Source organism: Magallana gigas, chromosome 3 (assembly GCF_963853765.1).
Source record: "Magallana gigas chromosome 3, xbMagGiga1.1, whole genome shotgun sequence".
In the NCBI taxonomy this organism is placed as follows: Eukaryota; Metazoa; Mollusca; class Bivalvia; order Ostreida; family Ostreidae; genus Magallana; species Magallana gigas.
The window spans coordinates 2,602,471-2,622,750 of record NC_088855.1 but is presented as its reverse complement, the minus strand read 5'-3'; the positions used below and the strand labels follow the sequence as shown (position 1 = coordinate 2,622,750).

At 34.1% G+C, this 20,280-nt stretch overlaps 1 protein-coding gene across 1 annotated transcript; it reads left to right on the top strand.

Annotated features, from left to right (window-relative positions):
* Nucleotides 1–9,637: 9,637 nt before the first annotated feature.
* LOC136273522 (caspase-6-like) lies at nucleotides 9,638–15,427 on the top strand. Its single transcript, XM_066078055.1, has 8 exons — nucleotides 9,638–9,855; nucleotides 10,803–10,983; nucleotides 11,265–11,371; nucleotides 11,859–12,026; nucleotides 12,602–12,848; nucleotides 12,974–13,153; nucleotides 13,423–13,532; nucleotides 14,444–15,427. Exons 1-8 carry the CDS (start codon nucleotides 9,706–9,708, stop codon nucleotides 14,588–14,590), a joined length of 1,290 nt encoding a protein of 429 aa, XP_065934127.1. The 5' UTR covers nucleotides 9,638–9,705; the 3' UTR covers nucleotides 14,591–15,427.
* The last annotated feature ends 4,853 nt before the right edge of the window (nucleotides 15,428–20,280 follow it).

Below are 20,280 nucleotides of genomic sequence, written 5' to 3'. Positions count from 1 at the left end.
AAAATGTCTGCGCGTACAATACTAGTAACTACCATACTGGCTCAGGTTGATTTATGTGTCTGAAGAACTAGTACACAATATATAGATTATTACATGGCAATTTTTATATCGCATCCTATATTAGCCCGAGGTCGCGGTATATCAGCCTGAGAGCCATCAGGATCGAGGGCTGATATACCGCGACCGAGGGCTAATATAGGATGCGATATAAAAATTGCCATGTTATGATTTTTATATCGTAAACTTATAGAAAATATTAAAGAAACAATAAAAAACATCAAGTGATGAATGATTATTGTTTACAAATCGCTCCGTGTCTATATATTCCATCTCTGATAAACTCCATGAAATTTTTGCGCCAGCTGTTTGTATACTAGGTTGACGTCAAAGTAACTTTTTGACGTCATACTCGGGGATCGGAGTTGAACGACGCATACCGAACTCTACGTCATAATAGCCGATGATTAACGGAAAGGGGTGTGATATAACATCCGAAGATATAACATCCGAAGATTGCCGGAGAGGGGTGTGATATAAATCTTATATCACCCCTAGGGTTTATATCACACCCCTAGGCGAATTTTCTTTATATCGCACAGGGCGGAAAAGGGTATATTTTCTATAAGTATACGATATATAGTTTTTACCATGAGCGTTAGGAACGTCCACCTCCAGAGTTTTCCCGCCATCAGTGAGTTGACATTTGTTGACGTCACAGCTAGACATTGGATGATCTCTTGCAGCCCATCGCGTCTTTAGACGAGCAGCATACTGGATCTTTGTGACATCCCTGATTCGTTTGGTATTCTGTAGCCTAAGATGCAAAACTCCTCCAGAACAAGTGGCACTCGCGTGTCCACTTCCAGCATCCAATACTATCAAAACAACCTTATCACTGAGATTGATATTTACAACATCAGGAAATATATCTCTTTTGCTGGACAGACGTTGGCATACTTGTTCTTTCCAATGGAGAGTTGAAATTAACGTGGTGACCAGATATGTCAGCCAGACAGAATAGTTTGACTACGGGATTGGCATTCGTGAAGAGATGAGTTAACAATGCAGATCCACGTACCAAGGGCACCTACAGGATACACTATCAATCATTAAGTAAATCTGCTGATTCTTCATTTTTAAACGACTGAACTTTTCAATTTAACCCGATTGATAACTCCATTTTCCCTCCATTACCATGGTACTCAAAATTAGCATACAAATCTCCAAAGTCTGTCATGACAGGATCAGAACTTCCAGATATTCCAACTTGTACACCAGACTTTCCTGTATAAAATAGGATTGTGAAAAGATTGTTTTTCACACAGTCTAAAAGGTACAACAATATATACCATGGCTGCGAACATTCATCGATACAAATTCATCGACATATATATATTTACTAACTATTTACGTTATAATTACTTAACAGAAAACACCCCTTCGGGATTCCCATCAGGTCCACTGACCACTTGTCGCATGTTTGTTCCCATGTCTGTCAGTTTGTTCCAAGGTTCGCCGGATTTCCAGGCGGACTGCTGCATCATCAAATCCGTTCTCTCTGGATCCGTCCATCTATCCATTGTGTAGGCGTCATACACGATACCGGATGACGTCATGATTGCTAAAAGAAGTTTGACAACCTTGCTTGATGCCGATTTAGTGGCAACTTTATTTTTCACTTTTTCACGAAACTGGCCCTCTTATTGAGGGTAAGACATCAGTTTATGCCAATTCTCAATTTGATGAATTTTATAGATGAACGATTTCCGAAATGGTGAGAAAAATTAAATAAACATTTTGGCAACTGAACCTTCTACCTCCAACATGTCTAATTGTCTTTTGTTGTTTAATAAAACGTACCTTCATACGGAAACAACCTCATGGGAACGGGTTCAGCACTCTTGATTTCATTGGCAGCGAAGTGATGGGTAGGAAAGGCTCCACGTTGGCGGAGGTTTCCAGTCCTGTGGGGAGAGGCCTTGCTGCCAACCTCACTAGTCTCCCCAAAGATAGAACCCGGATCAGCCGTGTCGAGGGGGTGTTCCTCAAGTGGGACACATCCAGGGGGTAGAGCAGCATAGATGAGAGAGCAGTGTAACCCAATTAGAAACCACAGGACTGATGTATGGAAGACAGGCAACACTTTGTTAACATTGTAAACAGTTAAATTCAATAAAACTTTTATAAATACTTGTACAAAACTAATTGTTGACACTGGTGAATTAGTTTTAATCAAAAAGCATTAATTTAAGTATCAAAATGAAAGCATTGGTCAAGCCAGATTACTGTTATATCAAACGAGCATCACAACATGAAATGAAACATGGATAACAGATGGATACCATCAAAAGGTTAAAGATCACTTTAGTTTTATGTTTTTGGATTTCGTTTATATAGCAAAAAGTTAAAGTAGGTAAAGAAGGAATACATAATACTTATGTTTGGTTAATGGCAAAAGTTTATAATTATCCTACATTTTCTTTAATATATTTTTAGTGAAACTTATATTATTGTTAAATGTTAGTATGAAATAAAAAATTTATACTACATGTACTATAATTTCTCACATTGCCATTTTACCATTGTCAAATTTCTACGGTTATCGGTCGTTTCTTTCTTATCAGCCAAATGCCAAACAGCGCCAACGTGAAACCATAAAAGGTTAATAATCTAAACCGTAGAGTTAAAAACCCAACTGTTATATACACTATGAAACTTAACAAACTCATTCTTCAACATATTTCATTAATATGCCACGGTCGTATTCGTTAAGATGCAGTCTTTTTGTATCTGAAAGAGTCATAAGATATTTATAAATCTTAATTTATTAAAAAATGTAGATGCAACCGATAAAGTGCATCTTGCAAACGTTTCCGAAAATCGCCTCATTCACTCAACAGTTTTGAAAAATGAAGTATTAAAACACTTATCCCTCTAAGGAGCATACATGCATGAAAAAGTAAACCCAGACCTTCCTTCTTTATGTTTCCTCATTCAGGAACGTGTTATGAAAACCCTACTAGAAGATGACAATGATGACAAAATATATACATGTACAATGTAGGTGCATTTGTAAAGTGTCCTTGAGATGTTTTTTTTCTGTTCATAAGTTTTTGTAATCCTACATATAAAACGTATTTGGAGAATTTCTATGTGAAATAAAACGATTACATTGGAAGATTAGAATTTACCAATTAAAACTTATTCGTAATCAGTAATCTATTATAAATCTCAAAAGTTCAATTTCGTTAAATTTGAATGTAACAAATATAAGCAAACTTAACACTTCTTTATTTATAGTAACTAAATTGAAACGCCTCACTTAATTAACACGCGTTTCCTGGCTTATTTTGTATCCATGTCCATATTGTTTCTCTTGGTTGTATATAATACCTCATCATCAAATACCAACAACATTTGTCGAATGAGAAAATTTCTTGCATTTTGGGTCAATAATCGTTATTTTCACCTTTCTATCTGATCAATGTATGAAATATATAGCAAGTTTTTATTCAAAGTGCAATTTATTGAACAACTATTATGCATAAAATTATGATGCTGCTGTAAAGAAGGAATGCCCCTAGTAAGCCAATATTGTTTCAGATTTTACAATAAGTATGATATTAGTATAGCTGGGTGTCTACTGTTTGTTAACTTCCATTCTTAGCAATATCGTCAATATTTTAAAATGCGCATGCGGAACAAAACTTTAAAAAATACAGGGTTTGAACGAAGATTCTTCATTAAAAATTTACACAGAGTTATTCCCACCTGGTGTGAGTTATGTGAATTCCATTAGTCACTTTGAATCGTAGTGTTTAAAGCACATTTTATACAATCATTTGTGTATGGGGGGGGGGGGGGTGTGCATGATCTTCACAATAACAAGACCGTTCTGATTATGGAATATTTATGTCTTGTATTTTCAAGTTGCAAGTAAACCTAATCTCATGAAGGTAAGTTCAATCTTATAACAACAAGTTAAAAGTCATAGAGTTAAAATGCAATTAAATATCGGTTAATGTAATTTAAACTATTACTTTATTTTTTATTTATAGGAAATGTCTTACTTAACATATTTCTAAAATAACACTTCGTATGATAACTATATACAAATAAAAGGAATGTTGAGTTAGTAATTTTTCAAAATTTACGAAGGGGTATTTCCCCTGTATTGGGTAATAACATCAATGCCAAAAATAGCCCCCGAATAATTGTCACTATTGTAAAAAAAAATTTTTCCAATCACAAGATTATGAAATCAGTGCATATATATTTATTGATGAGTGTGAATATTTTATATGCATTATTTATCTATGTGTCTTTTACGTATTGATGTACATATGTTTTATTACAGGACCACAATGTAAACTGGTACTTTGTCACTAATTTTGATATCCTGTCTAAATAAAAGACTTTATTATTATTATTATAAGAATTCCGAATGAAGCAAAATTCTCATGCTTCAGATATACGATGGTTGTTAGTAAAGTTCGCGAAAAATTTTGATTGCGAATTTTCAGATTTAATCTTGACGTTTTTTCTAAGTATCTTAGACTTCGGCTTAACATATCTGCATGTAGTGCTCATCGAAAATGAAATAATGTACGTCACAACCACGCCAAACAAAGACATCCGATGTACATCAACGTAGTAAGTATTAGTATATGTATATTTTTTTCTTTTCATATAAGCTGTTTTAGAAATAGAAAGTTTTAAACACTTGTATTCAATATACTGTTTTTTTTATTGGGTATGAGCACACCCAATATATTTTTTGTTAAAGGTCAGTACTTTCCATTCAAACACTGACTTATGCCAAATAATGGGAAGAGGTGTTTAACTTCTTTTTGAAAAACGATGCCAATTTTATAGTGATAGAAAAGATTTTATTGTTTTATTTTATTTGAAGTGACTTTTTGCGCTTAAAGTTACAAAAGCTCAACTAACTCATAAAGATCATATTTGTTAATAATATCCGCACTTTCTAAAGAAAGTTCGGGTATATTGTTGTTACCCTGTTCCGTCCGTCTGTCAGTTCGTCCGTCCGTCCTTCCGTCCTTCCGTCCGTCCGTCTGTCACGTTTTACTTTCTCAAAATGCTCTTACATCTTATAAACCAGCAAACTGAACTCTTGGAGTTTGATTTGGGATATCATGTTGTTTTGTAAAAAGGTTTCAAAAATTCTCTGTTAGTCCTGGGGGTCAAATAATTGGTAAAAAATGACGTTTTTCACAAAAAACCTTCTTCCTCGAACTCCTCCTACATTTTCAACAGTAGACAAATCATCTTTTGGATTATGTTTAAGGGTATCCTTTAGATGCGCAATAAGGTTTCGGAATTTTTAATTTTGTCCTGGGGGTCATTTAATGGCTGAAAAATTACGGTTTTTTGTTTTTTGGGTTTTTTTTTGTTTTGTTTTGTTTTGTTTGTTTTTTTTTTTACAAAAAAACTGGTTTCAAAAATGTCATCTTTTTTGGCAGTAGCCAAATGATCTTCTAGAATATGATTGGGGGTGCAATATTGAGGTGTGATCAGGTTCCAAAATTTTTTTTAATAAGAGGATCCGTGGGCAACAAAAAATGACGGGTTTTTTTGCAAAAAAAGTATGGTTCCCAGAACTCCTCTTACAACTTTTGGAGTAGCTACGTTATCTCTTGGGATATAATTGGGGCTGTCTTATAGATGTGTAGTACGGTTTTAAAAATTTCAATTTCAATCAGGGAGGCAAATAGTAGCAGAAAATTAACGTTTATCACTAAAAAAACAACATAGATCCAAGAGCTCCTCTTATGATTTAATGGATATGATAGGGACTGTTCTATAGATATGCATTACGGTTTTGAAAATTTAAAATTTCATCCAGGGAGTCAAAAAGTAGCAGAAAATTGACGTTTATCACTCAAAAAAAACCCCATAAATCCTAGAACTCCTTTTATGATTTAATGGATAGACACATCATATCTTGGAATATGATAGGAACTGTTCCATAGATGTGCATTACGGTTTTGAAAAATTGAATTTAACCCTGAGGCCCATTACCTACATACCTTTTGATGCCCTTTAAGGTTCAAAAATATATATGGTTAAGGGGTGGGGATCTCAACCGTTTTAGAGATATTCGTGCACTTCATGTTCGAGGGGGTCATGACCACCCCCGGGGCCCATGACCTACATACCGTTTGATGCCCCTTGACACAAGGAACAAGAATATATATGGTTTAAGGGTGGGGATCTCAACTGTTTTGAAGATATTAAGGGACTTGCTGTTTGAGGGGGTCAGGACCACCCACAGGGCCCATGACCTACATAACATTTGATGCCCCTTGACATCAGAAACATGAATATATGTGGTTTAGGGGTCATGATTATAACAGTTTCTGAGATATATGGTAATTTCAAATTCCTGGGGGATGGGAATGACCTCAGGGGTCAGATCTAATAAACCCTATATATTGCCAGTAACAGTCAATATATGATTATGAAAACCCTATATTATTATCTTTTTCCATTTTCAAGTTACCATTTACAATAGAGTCTACGATTCTTCCCACAAGGTTTAATGTTAGACCCCACACCCTTTTGATCCCCCCCCCCCCCTGAAAAGTAGTTGTCTAAGCCAAAATGAGAAAAATCAAACCAGGGTGCACAACTAGATATGCAGGCCTATCATATCCTACAGTTTTGTACAATTCTGTTCAGCCATCTCTGAGAAACAAGTTCAGAGCAGGAAAGAAGAAAAAGAAGAAGACGAAGAATAATAATACATGTATTAAGAACCTTACAAAAACAATTAGTCTCCAAATTTCATTCAGGAGACTTAATAATAAAGAATGAATAGAGATAGGATCATCAAACATCAATAATTTAAAGATAATTGACAATTTCTGATTCTAAGGGGGTCAGCATGACACCTTAGGGTCATGACTTACATGCCATAATGCTCTGATGTGCCATGACCTAAGGAGGAATAATATCTTTGGATTAAGGTGGGGATCTCAATGGTTTTTATGATATTTGATAATTTCAGAAAGAGCACTTGGGATCTTGACCTACATACCCTCTGAAATGCCTTGAACAAAGAAACAATAATATAATATGTACATGATATATGATTCAATTTAAGAACCCAGATATAGATCAATCATCTATGTTTTGTAATACTTCCTATGTATATATACATGTATTAGTTTGTGTTTTATTCTATACTATTCATGTTCATGACTGTAGTATGGCTTCGTCTTATTTAAATTACATTAAACAATTGTCAAATATATGACTTGGAACCCTCATCCCCAAACAAACTCAATTATAAACTGTTCTCCCCCCCCCTTAATTGTCGAATGATCTATTAAAATCAAAATATAATTTGGGTGTCCTTTTTAAACTGGTAAAAATTGTTATTCTTAAAAAAGATTACATTACACCTTGCATATTTGACAAATGATCTATTGAGATATGATCAGAGGTCATATTTCTACCTTGGGATCAATAACTAGTATTCATTGACAAGTTAAAATTAATAACAATAAATGATTCAAATTATAAATGTTTTTACTCCACATTCACCCCCCCCCCCCCAATCTAACTTGGTTCTAAAGATTCAGTCTTCTTAATACATTCTTATATTTGTACAGTAGCAAATTTTAAATCATTTCTTGATTGCTTTTACTCTCCTGATGCACATTAACATTTTGGAAATTGCTTAATTCAATTTTTAAGATTTAATTATAAACAAAATGTTATATGCATGTGTATTCGCCTATTTGGGGCAATTGTAAAGTCTCCTAAACAAAGCAGTGACGTCATTACTCTAAGAATTACCCACATGGATAAAACAATACTATAACATATGAATAAGATAAAATACTTTATTATTTCTAGTTCTAGAGTGTCAGGGTGTCTCCAAGGGGGCATAATCTATATACAATTGTACGCGCAATGACACAAATAGCAAGAATAAATTATATGGTTTTAAGGGATGAGGATCTCAGATTTCAGAAGTTAACAAAATATACAGTGTACCATCATTTCCTATTTCATAAAGGCAGGAGGGGGGGGGGGGTTGAAGACAACACCTGGGGGTCATTAATGTACTTTACACCATTTGATGCATCATAATGGCATTAGAAGATATTTTATATTTTCCTGTTTCGTGGGGTCAAAACAGTCCCATAAGATCATGACCTACATTGTATTTGATGCATTATAATACATTAAGAAAGAAATACTACTCCTTCCTTCCTATTATAATTTTCTCATATAAAAATGATAATTGCTACTGCTACTTTTATACATGTATTATGCTTACCTTCATTGGTCAACATCATAATGATAATCCAATTAAAACACAATAATGAATTCCTTTAGCTGATCTTAACTAATCCTTTTCTGGATATGGAAAACACAGACATGTATGTAAACACGTGAACCCATCTAATCGAAGAGCTGGGTAAAACTAGTACCCGCTAATGAGACCTGCAGACCTGTGTTGTGTACGTAACTTCAGACAAAGATATGTTATTTGTAACATGCATGTATTTTTATGACCTATTCTTCAAATCCACTTGCACTATTTTATTAGGTAAATAACAGCTTTAAGGTTGTGCAGGACACTTGCATATTGTGATGTATACTTCCTATTGAGATAAACAATAAAGTATATTAAATATTCACCCCCCAAATAATGTTACCTAACATTGAAGCGCAATGGGTTAGAGCGTTTACATGTCCGTAAGAGCATTGGGGTCCAAGGTGTATTTTTGGTAATTTTACAATTGATGTAAATGAATTTTCATGGGGGGGGGGGTCCTGGACCCCTCACTCCCACCCCTTCTCTAAATCTGTTCACACGATGATGTACATGTAGGCACATAGAAGCAAATCTAAAACCGGCAACCGCCACGGGGAGGGGGCATAATTGAATTTTTAATTTTGTTTGTAATAATTATATAGACCATTATACTTTCTATGACATGAAATGTTAAGATTATTGATTAACTGAAAATTCTCTGCAAACAATTCAATTCAATTCAAACCCCAAATTGCACATAAAGTGCTGCTCATGTGTCATATAAGAAGGGATCTCATTCTTCAGTTATGAAAATTATAATTTTTAAATGTATTACCGGAGCTTGCATGTGGCCATCATTTTATAATTAAACTGGTACAAAACAGTGTTATTTAGGGGCAAACACTTGGTGCGGGTATTACTGTCTAATGACAGCATCTAGTAAGGCCTTGTTAAAGAAATTTCTCGCTATTTAAAAAAGCATTAGACCTTTCTAGAGTACAAGATGAGTATATTTTTAAAAAGTGCAAAATAATTTCACAAAAATAATGTCACCATACATTCACCAAATGAAACAACGACGTCTTAAGCCACGGGTTTTGTGTCCATTTTATTGTGAAAATAGAAAGGACACAAAACCCGTTGCTTGATACGATGGCAAAACCACGTAATTTTAATAAAATAAAATAAAAGTCACCTTTTGAAATCAAATCTCATTTTAAAAAAATTGAATTGAATTAAAGGGGATCTGAAAAAAATCATGTATTTAGAACTTTAAATAATAACACACTGTTTACTTTTTTTCTATTTAAAATTACTGAAATCGAAACCGAAACAAGTGGGGCAGGTTGTCTGGCAACCTTTGATAAACTTAATGATCTACTTTCGTTTTAAACCAAGCGAAATATCAGATTATGGCAGACGTGGACGACTGGAAAGATCCTATTCGCAGGAACTATTGCTACTTCAAAGACAACACCGCTGACCCTCTTGATGTTATGCTATATCTGTTTGAGGAAACCAACCCTCCGATCATAACCCACGATCATTTGGCGCGGATACAGGTAGGAAATGCCCCCTATATCACGGAAATTCCCAAAAAATCAGCACCATAACGGTTGTTGAATGACTGTTGCATCACAATTATTTGATGTTCACGCCATATACAGTGTGGAACTTTTTTTTTAGCTCACCTGGGCCTTCGGGTCCCGTGAGCACTGTACGTAAATAATTTTGTAAACAACAATAAATTTGCTCAAAAGTACTGATTTAAGCCCAATTGGTTATAGTTATACTATAATGTATAGAACATTTAAAATCACTTAAAAAGGGAGAAAGAAATATGGAACGCCATAGCTGCCTTATATGGCTATTTCATGTGAAAATGGTGCTTTATTATATGATGCTGTGGTTATTTCATGTGAATAAGGTGCTTTATTATATGAAGATGGTGCTTTTTTATGTTAAGATGGTGCTTTATTATATGAAAATGGTGCACAGGGGCATCGTATCCGCTCTACACTCTCTGACATAAATATAAATAATACATAAGGGAAGAATCGAAAGTAGGACACGATCTGTAAACAATATCAAAAAACAATTTACTTGACATACGTTACGCAACTCCTCCCACACAATGTTGCAAATGTTGTCAAAAATCACGTTCACACTTAAATATTCCTCATCAACTCAATGAAAAACGTTTTTATCCCATTAAAACCGCTGTCTGCTGCTCTTCGCCCAAGATAAATAAATCATCACTTGGGCCTATAGTAATGGTGGCACCTGCTATTTTGTTGATAAATTTATCCTTTGTGAATGGAAGTTACGAAATGTGAAAAGGTTAATCAGCTTATATTAAAATAAAACTATGTTTGATATTTATGATAAACTTCTTAGATTTCAAAAATTATTTCTCGTGTAATTTGTAAAGAAGACTTAGAAGACCGATTTCAGCCCGAGTATAGGTATAATACTGTAACGCATGAAACATCGATATATGTTATCATAGGCGGAGTGCACCCTATCCAAGCAAGTAGAAAAGATGTTGCGTGTACTAATGGTACGAGGCCCTAGGGTGCCCCAGTGTTTGTTTAATGCCTTCATGGAGACACGCAACGAAGAGTGTGCTAAGAAGTTGGCTCCCTATCTGTTAGCCCAGGAACAGCATGCTGTGCAGAAGGTCACATCAGGTAAAAAGGCTAAGGCAAACATTTCTCAGAATCTCTGTCTCACATGATATCAATAGGACAAATTGACACCCTTAGGTGATATTTAGTCAAAATGAAATTGCTAATCTTTAGCATTTTTTCTCCTATAATAGTTTGAATTTGTAATCTTGAGTCATACATCTTTGGACAATTATTGTAAATAACAATTCTTAAAAATATGTGTATGTTTTACCAATACATCAAATTTCTGACAGTCAGAGTTGTCAAATGACTGTATTAACAAGTTCATCTCTCTTGTACAGAGTGGCCTCCCCTTCACAAGGAACATTTCGACATGAAGAAAGTACATGTGACCTTTTTAAAACCTAACGACCCCTGCTGCCTTCTACAGTACAACAACACAGAGGAGGTATTGTTCTAAGATTTTTTCTCCATCTGTGATTAAAATGTTATAGTAGATGATATATACTGGGGTGCATGTTCTTATTTGCATATATGTTAATATTGTTATTGTACCATCACACCTATAGAATCATAATCCCCCACAGGTGAAATGATTTTGTCAGGTATATATGTAACAGAGAAACATATTGCCTCCCCTGGGTATGAATCTAGGTCCTCTTGCATGCAGTCCGGCTCTCTACCAATCAAGCAAAATTTAACCCACTTACCAGAGCTATTAGAAATGCCATATAGCAAACATTTCCACATTTCAAAAAATATGAAAACTACTTGTTCTGATGATTCTATCAAAGGATAAAAAACAAAATCACTTTTGATATATACACTTTATTCTACACAGTAAACTGTTCTGCATGTTAATTCAGATTAAGTAGCAGTTTTTCAATTTTTAACACCCTTATTTTACAACAACTTTGGATCTTTTTCTGTATAAGGTATACAGTATGCGACGAAAACGTCGAGGATTGGTTTACCTCATCAACAACGAACTATTTGACGCCCTTCCTCGTAGATATGGAACAGAGTTTGATAGAGACGATCTAACAAAGTTATTCACAGACCTTCACTTTGAAGTTATTGTAGAAAATAATTTAACAGCTGAGGTAAGTCATTCTTTCTTTTTATCAAAAATTGTTCATTTACAGGTAGTTTCTTCTGTATCAAAATGAACTGAAAATGCCATAAAAATTTTTAATGAACATATTGTTATATTTGTGAATATAAATCTACACTTAAGCTTACCAAAAGGTCAGCGGTAGATGGCCCAGGTCCTCAGTCCCAAGAAACACGTCTGTACGGCTCCAGGACAAGGGTATAAAGGCGCTGATTAGTGTTCAGTTTAATTGAGTTCTATTGTTAAGTGGCACCGAGCCCGACGTAAATACCACATTATTCAAGAAGAGTTATTCCCCTTTAAAACCAAAAAAAAAAAAAAAAAACCCAGATGCGCCAGTACCAGATGACAAACAACAAAAATAGACCTAAGCTATTTGTATGTCAATTCATGTTTTAATACAATCGAAGGCAAATCTTTAAACCCCTGATCCAACGTGTAAAAAAAATTTATTTCATTGTATCTGAATTGTTCCACTTTCTTCATTATTCCATAATCTGCTGATAATGAATTGAATGTGTCTTTTTCTGTACTGCATAAAACTGACTAGTGTATATTTTTCAGGAGATAAGGAAGAAGACTGAATCTATCAGCAAGTGTGACAAGATAAAGAACAGTGACTGTTTCATTTTTATCATTCTAACTCATGGTGACGAAAAAGGAGTGTGTGGAATTGATGGAGAATCTGTTCCTGTGTCAACACTCACCGAGATGTTTGAGCCACACAACTGTCCGGAAATGAATGAAAAACCCAAAGTTTTCCTTATCCAGTGCTGTCAGCTTTCCTCAAGTCTGAGCGTTGTTCTCAAACGTATGCACCTTTCTTTGAAGGATTTGATTCGAAAACTGTGTTGATTTAAAAGTGGTTGGTGAAGGTTGGTAATTTAGTAAAGCCTTGAACACTTTAATATTAACAATGTTTATTTGAATGTATAGACAAGAAACAAATGGTTTGTTCATCGGGAGGTCCTGGTGGGAGCGGATCACATGGTGACGGGGGCGGTGATCATGTTGATAGACTGAATGCCTCTGATGGTGGTCGGGAGCTCAGTATATCCGCCACACAAACTGTCCATTCTAAATGTGACTTCCTTGTGGCCTACTCCACTCCAGAAGGTAGGTTGTGCATGATTTTTCCGCTCTGATGCCTTAGTGTATTCTTGACTTTATACTATGACATGGTCAATGATTTTTTAACGGAAGCCGAAGGCCGAAGTCAAGCAATACGTGACTAAAGCTATGTAGATAGAGAAGTCAAGAAATGCTTTGTTATACATCATGTTTTCTCACTAGTTTATTTTGAATTACTTAAACATTAAAAGAATATTTTCATATTTGTATAATCCAATTACTGTTAAGTCGGAATATTTTCCTGCTTTTTGAAGGTTCACTGTCGTGGAAGAAGAGGGATGCTGGATCCTGGTTTATGCAGGCCATTGTTTGGATCTTCAAATCCGAATCCCATGTCAATGATCTTGTTGAAATGTTTGGAAAGGTAAGGCTAATTCACAAGAATACTGTAAACCAACTTTTATTCGCGTGTGAGAAATTTTAGCAAGGTTAGTGAGAGCCTTGTCTTCGAAAATATTTCTCGCTGCGAACCATTCCTTTGTCTATAGCTTTTATAACAATACAGGTCTAGATAAGGCTTGATCGCGAACAGCAGTCATCGCGAACCGATTTATTGTCAATAAATCGCGAAATAAGTCGCCACGATTAAAATTGGTTTACAGTATATCAAATGAAACCATTCGATTTTCACGTGCAGTAATCTGTACACGTATTTTATTTAGAGTGTACGATATCAGTCTGTTTAAAACCAAACCTTCAAATACTGCATTTACTGTATATTCTTTATTAGTAAATTCTTAATTCCGCGATTTTTGCACCAAATTGCGAGAATATAAAATCGTAATCAACAATTTTTTTTTCATTGTTTCATTTAATTTACATCTGTCAGAAAATTAAAAGCGTGATTTTAGAATCCATGATATGTGCCTCTCGCGATTTTAAGCGGACATTTTAGTTCCTTGCGTTTACATGTAATTAGGAGTTTACAGTATTTTGATTGTCGGCGCGGCGTTTATTGACACTCCAGATCTGAATTAATACACATAAATATATCCCCTGTATCCTCGAAATAAACTTATCATGTGTAGGTTTGATTTTAATCAGACTGGAACGATATGGCAGAATTTTTTTAACGTGGATTTAAAATTGCACATACATGTATCTGTATGTACCATTTTACAAACATAATTATATGCTTAGCATAAAGTGACGTACTTCTTTTAGCAGAGGCCGTTTTTTGCCAAAAAAAACATGAAAAAGAATGCACAGCTTAATTGCTGTTATACAGTAAATATTTCATTGAAGTCTTTAATATAACAAGTTTTGTTTTGTCAGGTGAATGATATTGTTAGTAAAGGCAAGGCAAAAAGTGGTGGGGGCCATTATGTAAGTGTATCCAAGTACGAATCATCACTGAGGAAAAAACTCTTCTTTTTTCCTGGAATCTATGGAGACAAAAAAGTCCATCCATATTGCATATAGAAGCCAAGAATTCGGCTGTATACATCTTTAAAAAATGTGAAAGAAAACCTAATGTCTCAGCAATCTTCGACCTTAACATTGCTCATGACCCAGATACTTTCATGACACTGAATGTCTTGTTTCCATTGTAAGAAAAATGGGAAAAAGACATGTTTATGTATTGGAATAGCTTATCTACCTTCATATTATTACCTTTTCAGAGAAATGGGTAAGCCATATGTATTATTTGAAACATAATTATCATCTTGAACCATACGTGTATATGTTGACTGTAGAGTGTAGACCTAGGATCGTTTGCTTCTTTACTCAAGTATAGGGTTAAACCCTGTTGAGTAATGCTGGGGGTAGTAAAGTGTATAATCATGTAGCTGAAATAATTTCTGTTCACCGAAGTCAAAAATATGATGTCACTAACATCGAGTTTACTGGAGTTTTGTAGAACACGTGTTTGTAGCATGGCTATTCTGTGTAAAACTGGATTTCACTTTTCTATTTTTGTATACTTATAACATAAAACTAAGCCATGGAGAAGATTACAAAACTCGTGCAAATACAGCAGGAATAAAATGATGAAGTGATTTGTTTTGTTATGTCTGTTGATGATACTATTATACTTATCCTAACGACCCTATTGCAAACTCTGACTCCTGAAAGTTGCATGCATGTGCAGCTCTAAAAACTCCCTTTGTTTTTCTATGAAAAAATATTTATTTATTATTTTGGTATTTAATTATAATGAAATACAATAAGTTATCAAAGTGGTTATATTGATGTTATTGAACAGCTGACATGTGACTGAAATTTATTAAGTTACAGTGAGTTTGTTATGCATATTAATTTGTATTTTAAATGAAGCATTATTAAAAGCATTATTAAAAACTCTGTATTTAAATCTGACATGAATCCAAATAAAAGCATTTGGTCGCCATATTAGTTTTGATCGCTCCTCTACTGCCACTGGGGTATATATACCGGTTGAGAAAGTTACGGTCGGTTGCTTTACGATCGAGGCATTCACGTTGCAAAGACATCTAAATGCATGAACTACACATTGTAGTAAAATGTAGTAATAAAGTAAAAAGAAAACAACAATCAATGAAATACAAAATATATTTAGTCTTTGAAAGGATGTCCAAAGAATCCGAATTATTTTGCACAGACAGTGCTGCCTTACTTCGCATGCACATCGAACATGTGTGCCGTTCATATAGAGTGCATAACGTCTGCATCTTCTTGAAAACCCCGGCGACACTACATCCAACAATGTGGCTAAGTGATAGTTAATCCAAGAAAGTAACGTTGTTTCCATCCATTCATACAAAAATGCCCCGTTTCTAACATCCATGCGATAATTGACATTGTTCGATCTGCCACAGTGTGTGGTTTGCGCATGTGCGATGTTATAACAAACACAGGAAAACGGTCAACAATTAGCGAAGTTTTTTTAAGTATCTGCGCTTGAATTTCAGTCTTTCTTGTTTCGTCGTTTATTGGATATATCTTGCCAGTGCAGTGGTTGTCATATTATTTTTGTTCAAAACGCGTTCTTACAAATTTTTTCGTCCAAGGTAACGTGTTCGGGTGTATGAAATACCTGAATGCGGTGAAGCATGGATAGTGCTCTCGGCCTTATATAGGGTATGTGTAGTGATAAGCAGAACAATAGAAATCGACAACTAATATTGCGGTAGTCGGAAATAAAAGGGGAATAATGCATATTTATGAACTTATGTCAGCTTTAAAGAAGATTTTGATATGATATTATTTTTATAGGTAGAAAGAAATGAGATACACTATTAAACCAAAGTTTTTCTTTGAAATATACAGGGGGTTTTTTCTCAATATTTCTAAATAAAATCACCGATGAGCATAAAAGTGCAAAAATTTCAGTAGAATGCTGTCTTTAAAAAGTTGGATATTTTTATGCTTTTGTTATACTATAGGCATCAAAAAGTAGCACTATATGTAGTACAAGTATTTTTTATTATTTGTTATATCAAAATCATGATAAAATGTTATGTCCGTTCGTATAGTGCTAACCGCTTCTGTCTCCGATACCAGGTCACGTGGGTATTTGTCCCTCAAGTAGTTTGCCGTCGCTATTTTATGAGATTCGTCTTATGGCACGATTCCGCCATAACAGATTGCTGTTCATGTGAAATATGAAGGTGTCAATATAACAGAAAAAAGCCACAATCTAAACAATTGAGAATCAACCAGAATCAACGATATGTCAAGAAGCTTGCATTAAAGTAATTTCATCATTATTACAGTTCAGTTTTTTTTTCCTATAAAATTTATTCCCCTTCATTGTGGTCCCAACCTACCCCTGAGGATCATGATTTGGACAAACTTGAATTTACACTATCTGAGGATGCTCCCACACAAGTTACAGATTTTATGGTCGATTTGTTTTTTGGAAGAAGGGTTTTAAAGAGTTTTCTCTATATAGGCTATTTCTAGCTAAAAATGTGGCCCCCATTGTGACCCCACATAACTTTGGGACTCGTGATTTGACAAAAAATTGAATCTACCCTATCTGAGGGTGCTTCTACACAAGATACAGCTTTTCTGGTAAAATGGTTTTTGAAAAGTTTTTTAAAATATTTTTCTCTACAGTACCGGGTATATATTTTTTCGTAAAATAAAAAAATTGACACTCCCATCCATTGTGGCCCCAACCTACCCCGAGGATCATGATTTGAACAATCTTGAATCTAACCTATCTAAAGATCCTTTCACATAACTGAGAGCTTTTCTAGACACCCCCCCCCCCCCAGTGGTCCCACTCTACCCCCGGAGATCAAGATTTGAACAAAGCACTTCAGGTGATTTTAGAATTGCGACAAAATAAATGTTTTAAATGGGGATATTTTATTTAATTGTAGGAATTGTCAATGTCATAACTGCAACTTTACATGTATGTTTTTATATTAATACAAAGTTTATATTTACAAAGAACGAAATCGTTTTCAGAGGTAGCTAGGGGTCATTACATTTTCTTGAATCTTCATAGGATAATGAAGACGCCCACTTTTTTTACAGACTTAGTCAGCGCATGTTTGCCTATTGTTCTCCTTTTAATGGTAGTTGTATATTTATACACATAAGCTTATGTTAAAAGGATATCAATCGACAAACATGTGCTTATGGTTAAACACACAAAAAATTGTTTCTTCTTGCGTTTGCATTCTTTGTTGTTAACGGTATACTTTGACCTGTTAAATGTTATAATGATTTACCACGTGATTTCTAACCACAGGTAACTTTTTGGATACTAGCATGCAAACGGCAATATTATTTGTCCATGTATATTTATGTATATTTATCTTCAATCCAATCGAATTATTAATCCAATGGGTCCAGAACAAAGCTGGTGAGTTTTCAGCATTTCAGACGCATAATTTTGAGCCCCTTGTGTATACATGTATGTACATTTTTTTCCGCCAAATGTCAATGAGAGAAGTACGAAAGCCCATTGAGCTCATTTTCGTGGGTAAAAGAAATATTTTTTTCGCGAATAAACGCGAAACTTTCGCGATGAAACGCGTTAGTTTCGCGAATAAACGCGAAACTTTCGCGAATAAACGCGTAACTTTCGCGAATAAACGCGTTAGTTTCGCGAATAAACGCGAAACTTTCGCGAATAAACGCGTAACCTTCGAGGATTAACGCGTTAGTTTCGCGAATAAACGCGAAACTTTCGCGAATAAACGCCTAACTTTCACGAATAAATGCGAAACTTTCGCGAATTAACGCGAAACTTTCGCGAATAAACGCGAAACTATTATATTAATTTTGTCATTTCATACAAAACCCTTATGAAGAAAAATGATTGAAAACAAACACATTTTAAGTTTTATATCATAAAATATTTATTATTCATTATTATTACAATATCTGTATTACGTTGATTTATGAAGAAAAAATTATCTTTTTTGCATATAGATAATAATAAATCTAATAAAACTTCATAACATTTTTATATGTTATTTGTCCAATGTAGATAATAAGTTTGAGCATCATATTAAGATTTTCATTTGTTCATCGAGCCTGTGTTCGAACAGGCATTCATTGGTTATCTTTTTCATATAAAATTGATATTCAACCGTCGGAAACTTTTAAAATCTTAGTATTAATTTTCAAATGAAATATCTGATTAATTTGGAAGACGAATTAACGTCATCTAGATTTGAACAAAAGCTTAAAAATTTCAATTCACATCTTGACTTATCTTTCTGATATTAAACTAGACGTTAGTTTATGTCGCGGCGATATAACATATATCATAACGATTTAAACAATGATATCCTTTAAATTCTAAAATGAATCTTTATAAAACGTTTAATTCGAATTAAAATCGTTATAATCAAAAAATGTTGCTGCCTCTTTTTTAAATAATACAGCGCCCATTAGAATGTGAGAAGCGCGATTATGTCCTTTGAAAATCAGCACTTTTTTTTACTTTATTTTAAAGATTTCCAACGTTTGAATTTATGTTAATTTGTATAAAGTTAAATCTTATTCATTTACATGACATCTTTATATAATATTATTTTGTTTTATGTAAATTAATACATTTGTTTTTCAGTAATTATTCTTCATAGGGGTTCTTCTATGAAATAACAATATTTAAATATAAGTTTCGCGTATATTGGCGTAAAAAAACGCGATATAACACGTAAGTTTCGCGTTTATTTGCGATAGTTCCGCGTTTATTCGCGAAACTTTCGCGTTTATTCGCGAAAGATACGCGTTATTTTGCGAAACTAACGCGTTTATTGGCGAAAGTTACTCGTTAATTCGCGAAAATAACGCGTTTTATCGCGAAACTTTCGCGTTTAGTCGCGAAACTAACGCGTTTATTCGCGAAAAAAATATTTTTTTACTTACGAAAATGAGCTCAATGGGCTTTCGTAGAGAAGAGACTTTACTGAAAGGCTAATAAGAAATATATATGAACAAAAATATTCATATTATGTCTTTATACAGTGTATGATGAAGTTATAATTTTTATACAACTTTTAAGATTTTTACAATTTTTAATGTCATTCTTTATTAAAAGTGTGGGCTTACGTGTTTAGAAAGCTCTTGAACTGTAGATTAATAGTGCCAGTGATACATTTTTGTATAAAAATTATTGAATTATCAGTTTGGCAAAAAAGCATTATAATATTGAAATCTGACTGAGGCGGTTTGTTAAATTTTGATGTTAAGGCAGCGCAGCGAATATGTATAAAATTGATATGAATCTCGAAAGAAGACATTTTTTGGCCAAGAAATTGCTTAAATTTAAACTATACGATGGGAAAGGGTCAAAAGCTTCAGTAAATCGGGGTTTATTTACCGATTGTTTAAAACTAGAATTAAGACAAAGCGACTAAATATCACGTACTTTTTTACAACATAAACTAATTTTAACAGTTCTAAGATATGTACAGAATGAATGTAAAAGAAGTTTCACAGTAAGTTGACTTTTGGGAAGAAATGGCTCGATTTTAAAAAAATCAAGAATAGAAAGTATATGTAACTGTTGCCATTTTGAAATAAAAAGAAAAGATGAAAAATGAAGAATAGTTCATGTTTTCCGTTCGTTTGAAAGGTGTTTTAAAATAACAAAGGACCAAGAAAAAAACGTTAATGTATGACGTTGCGATGAATTTGTGGTTGCGCCGGATCATTGGATGTTG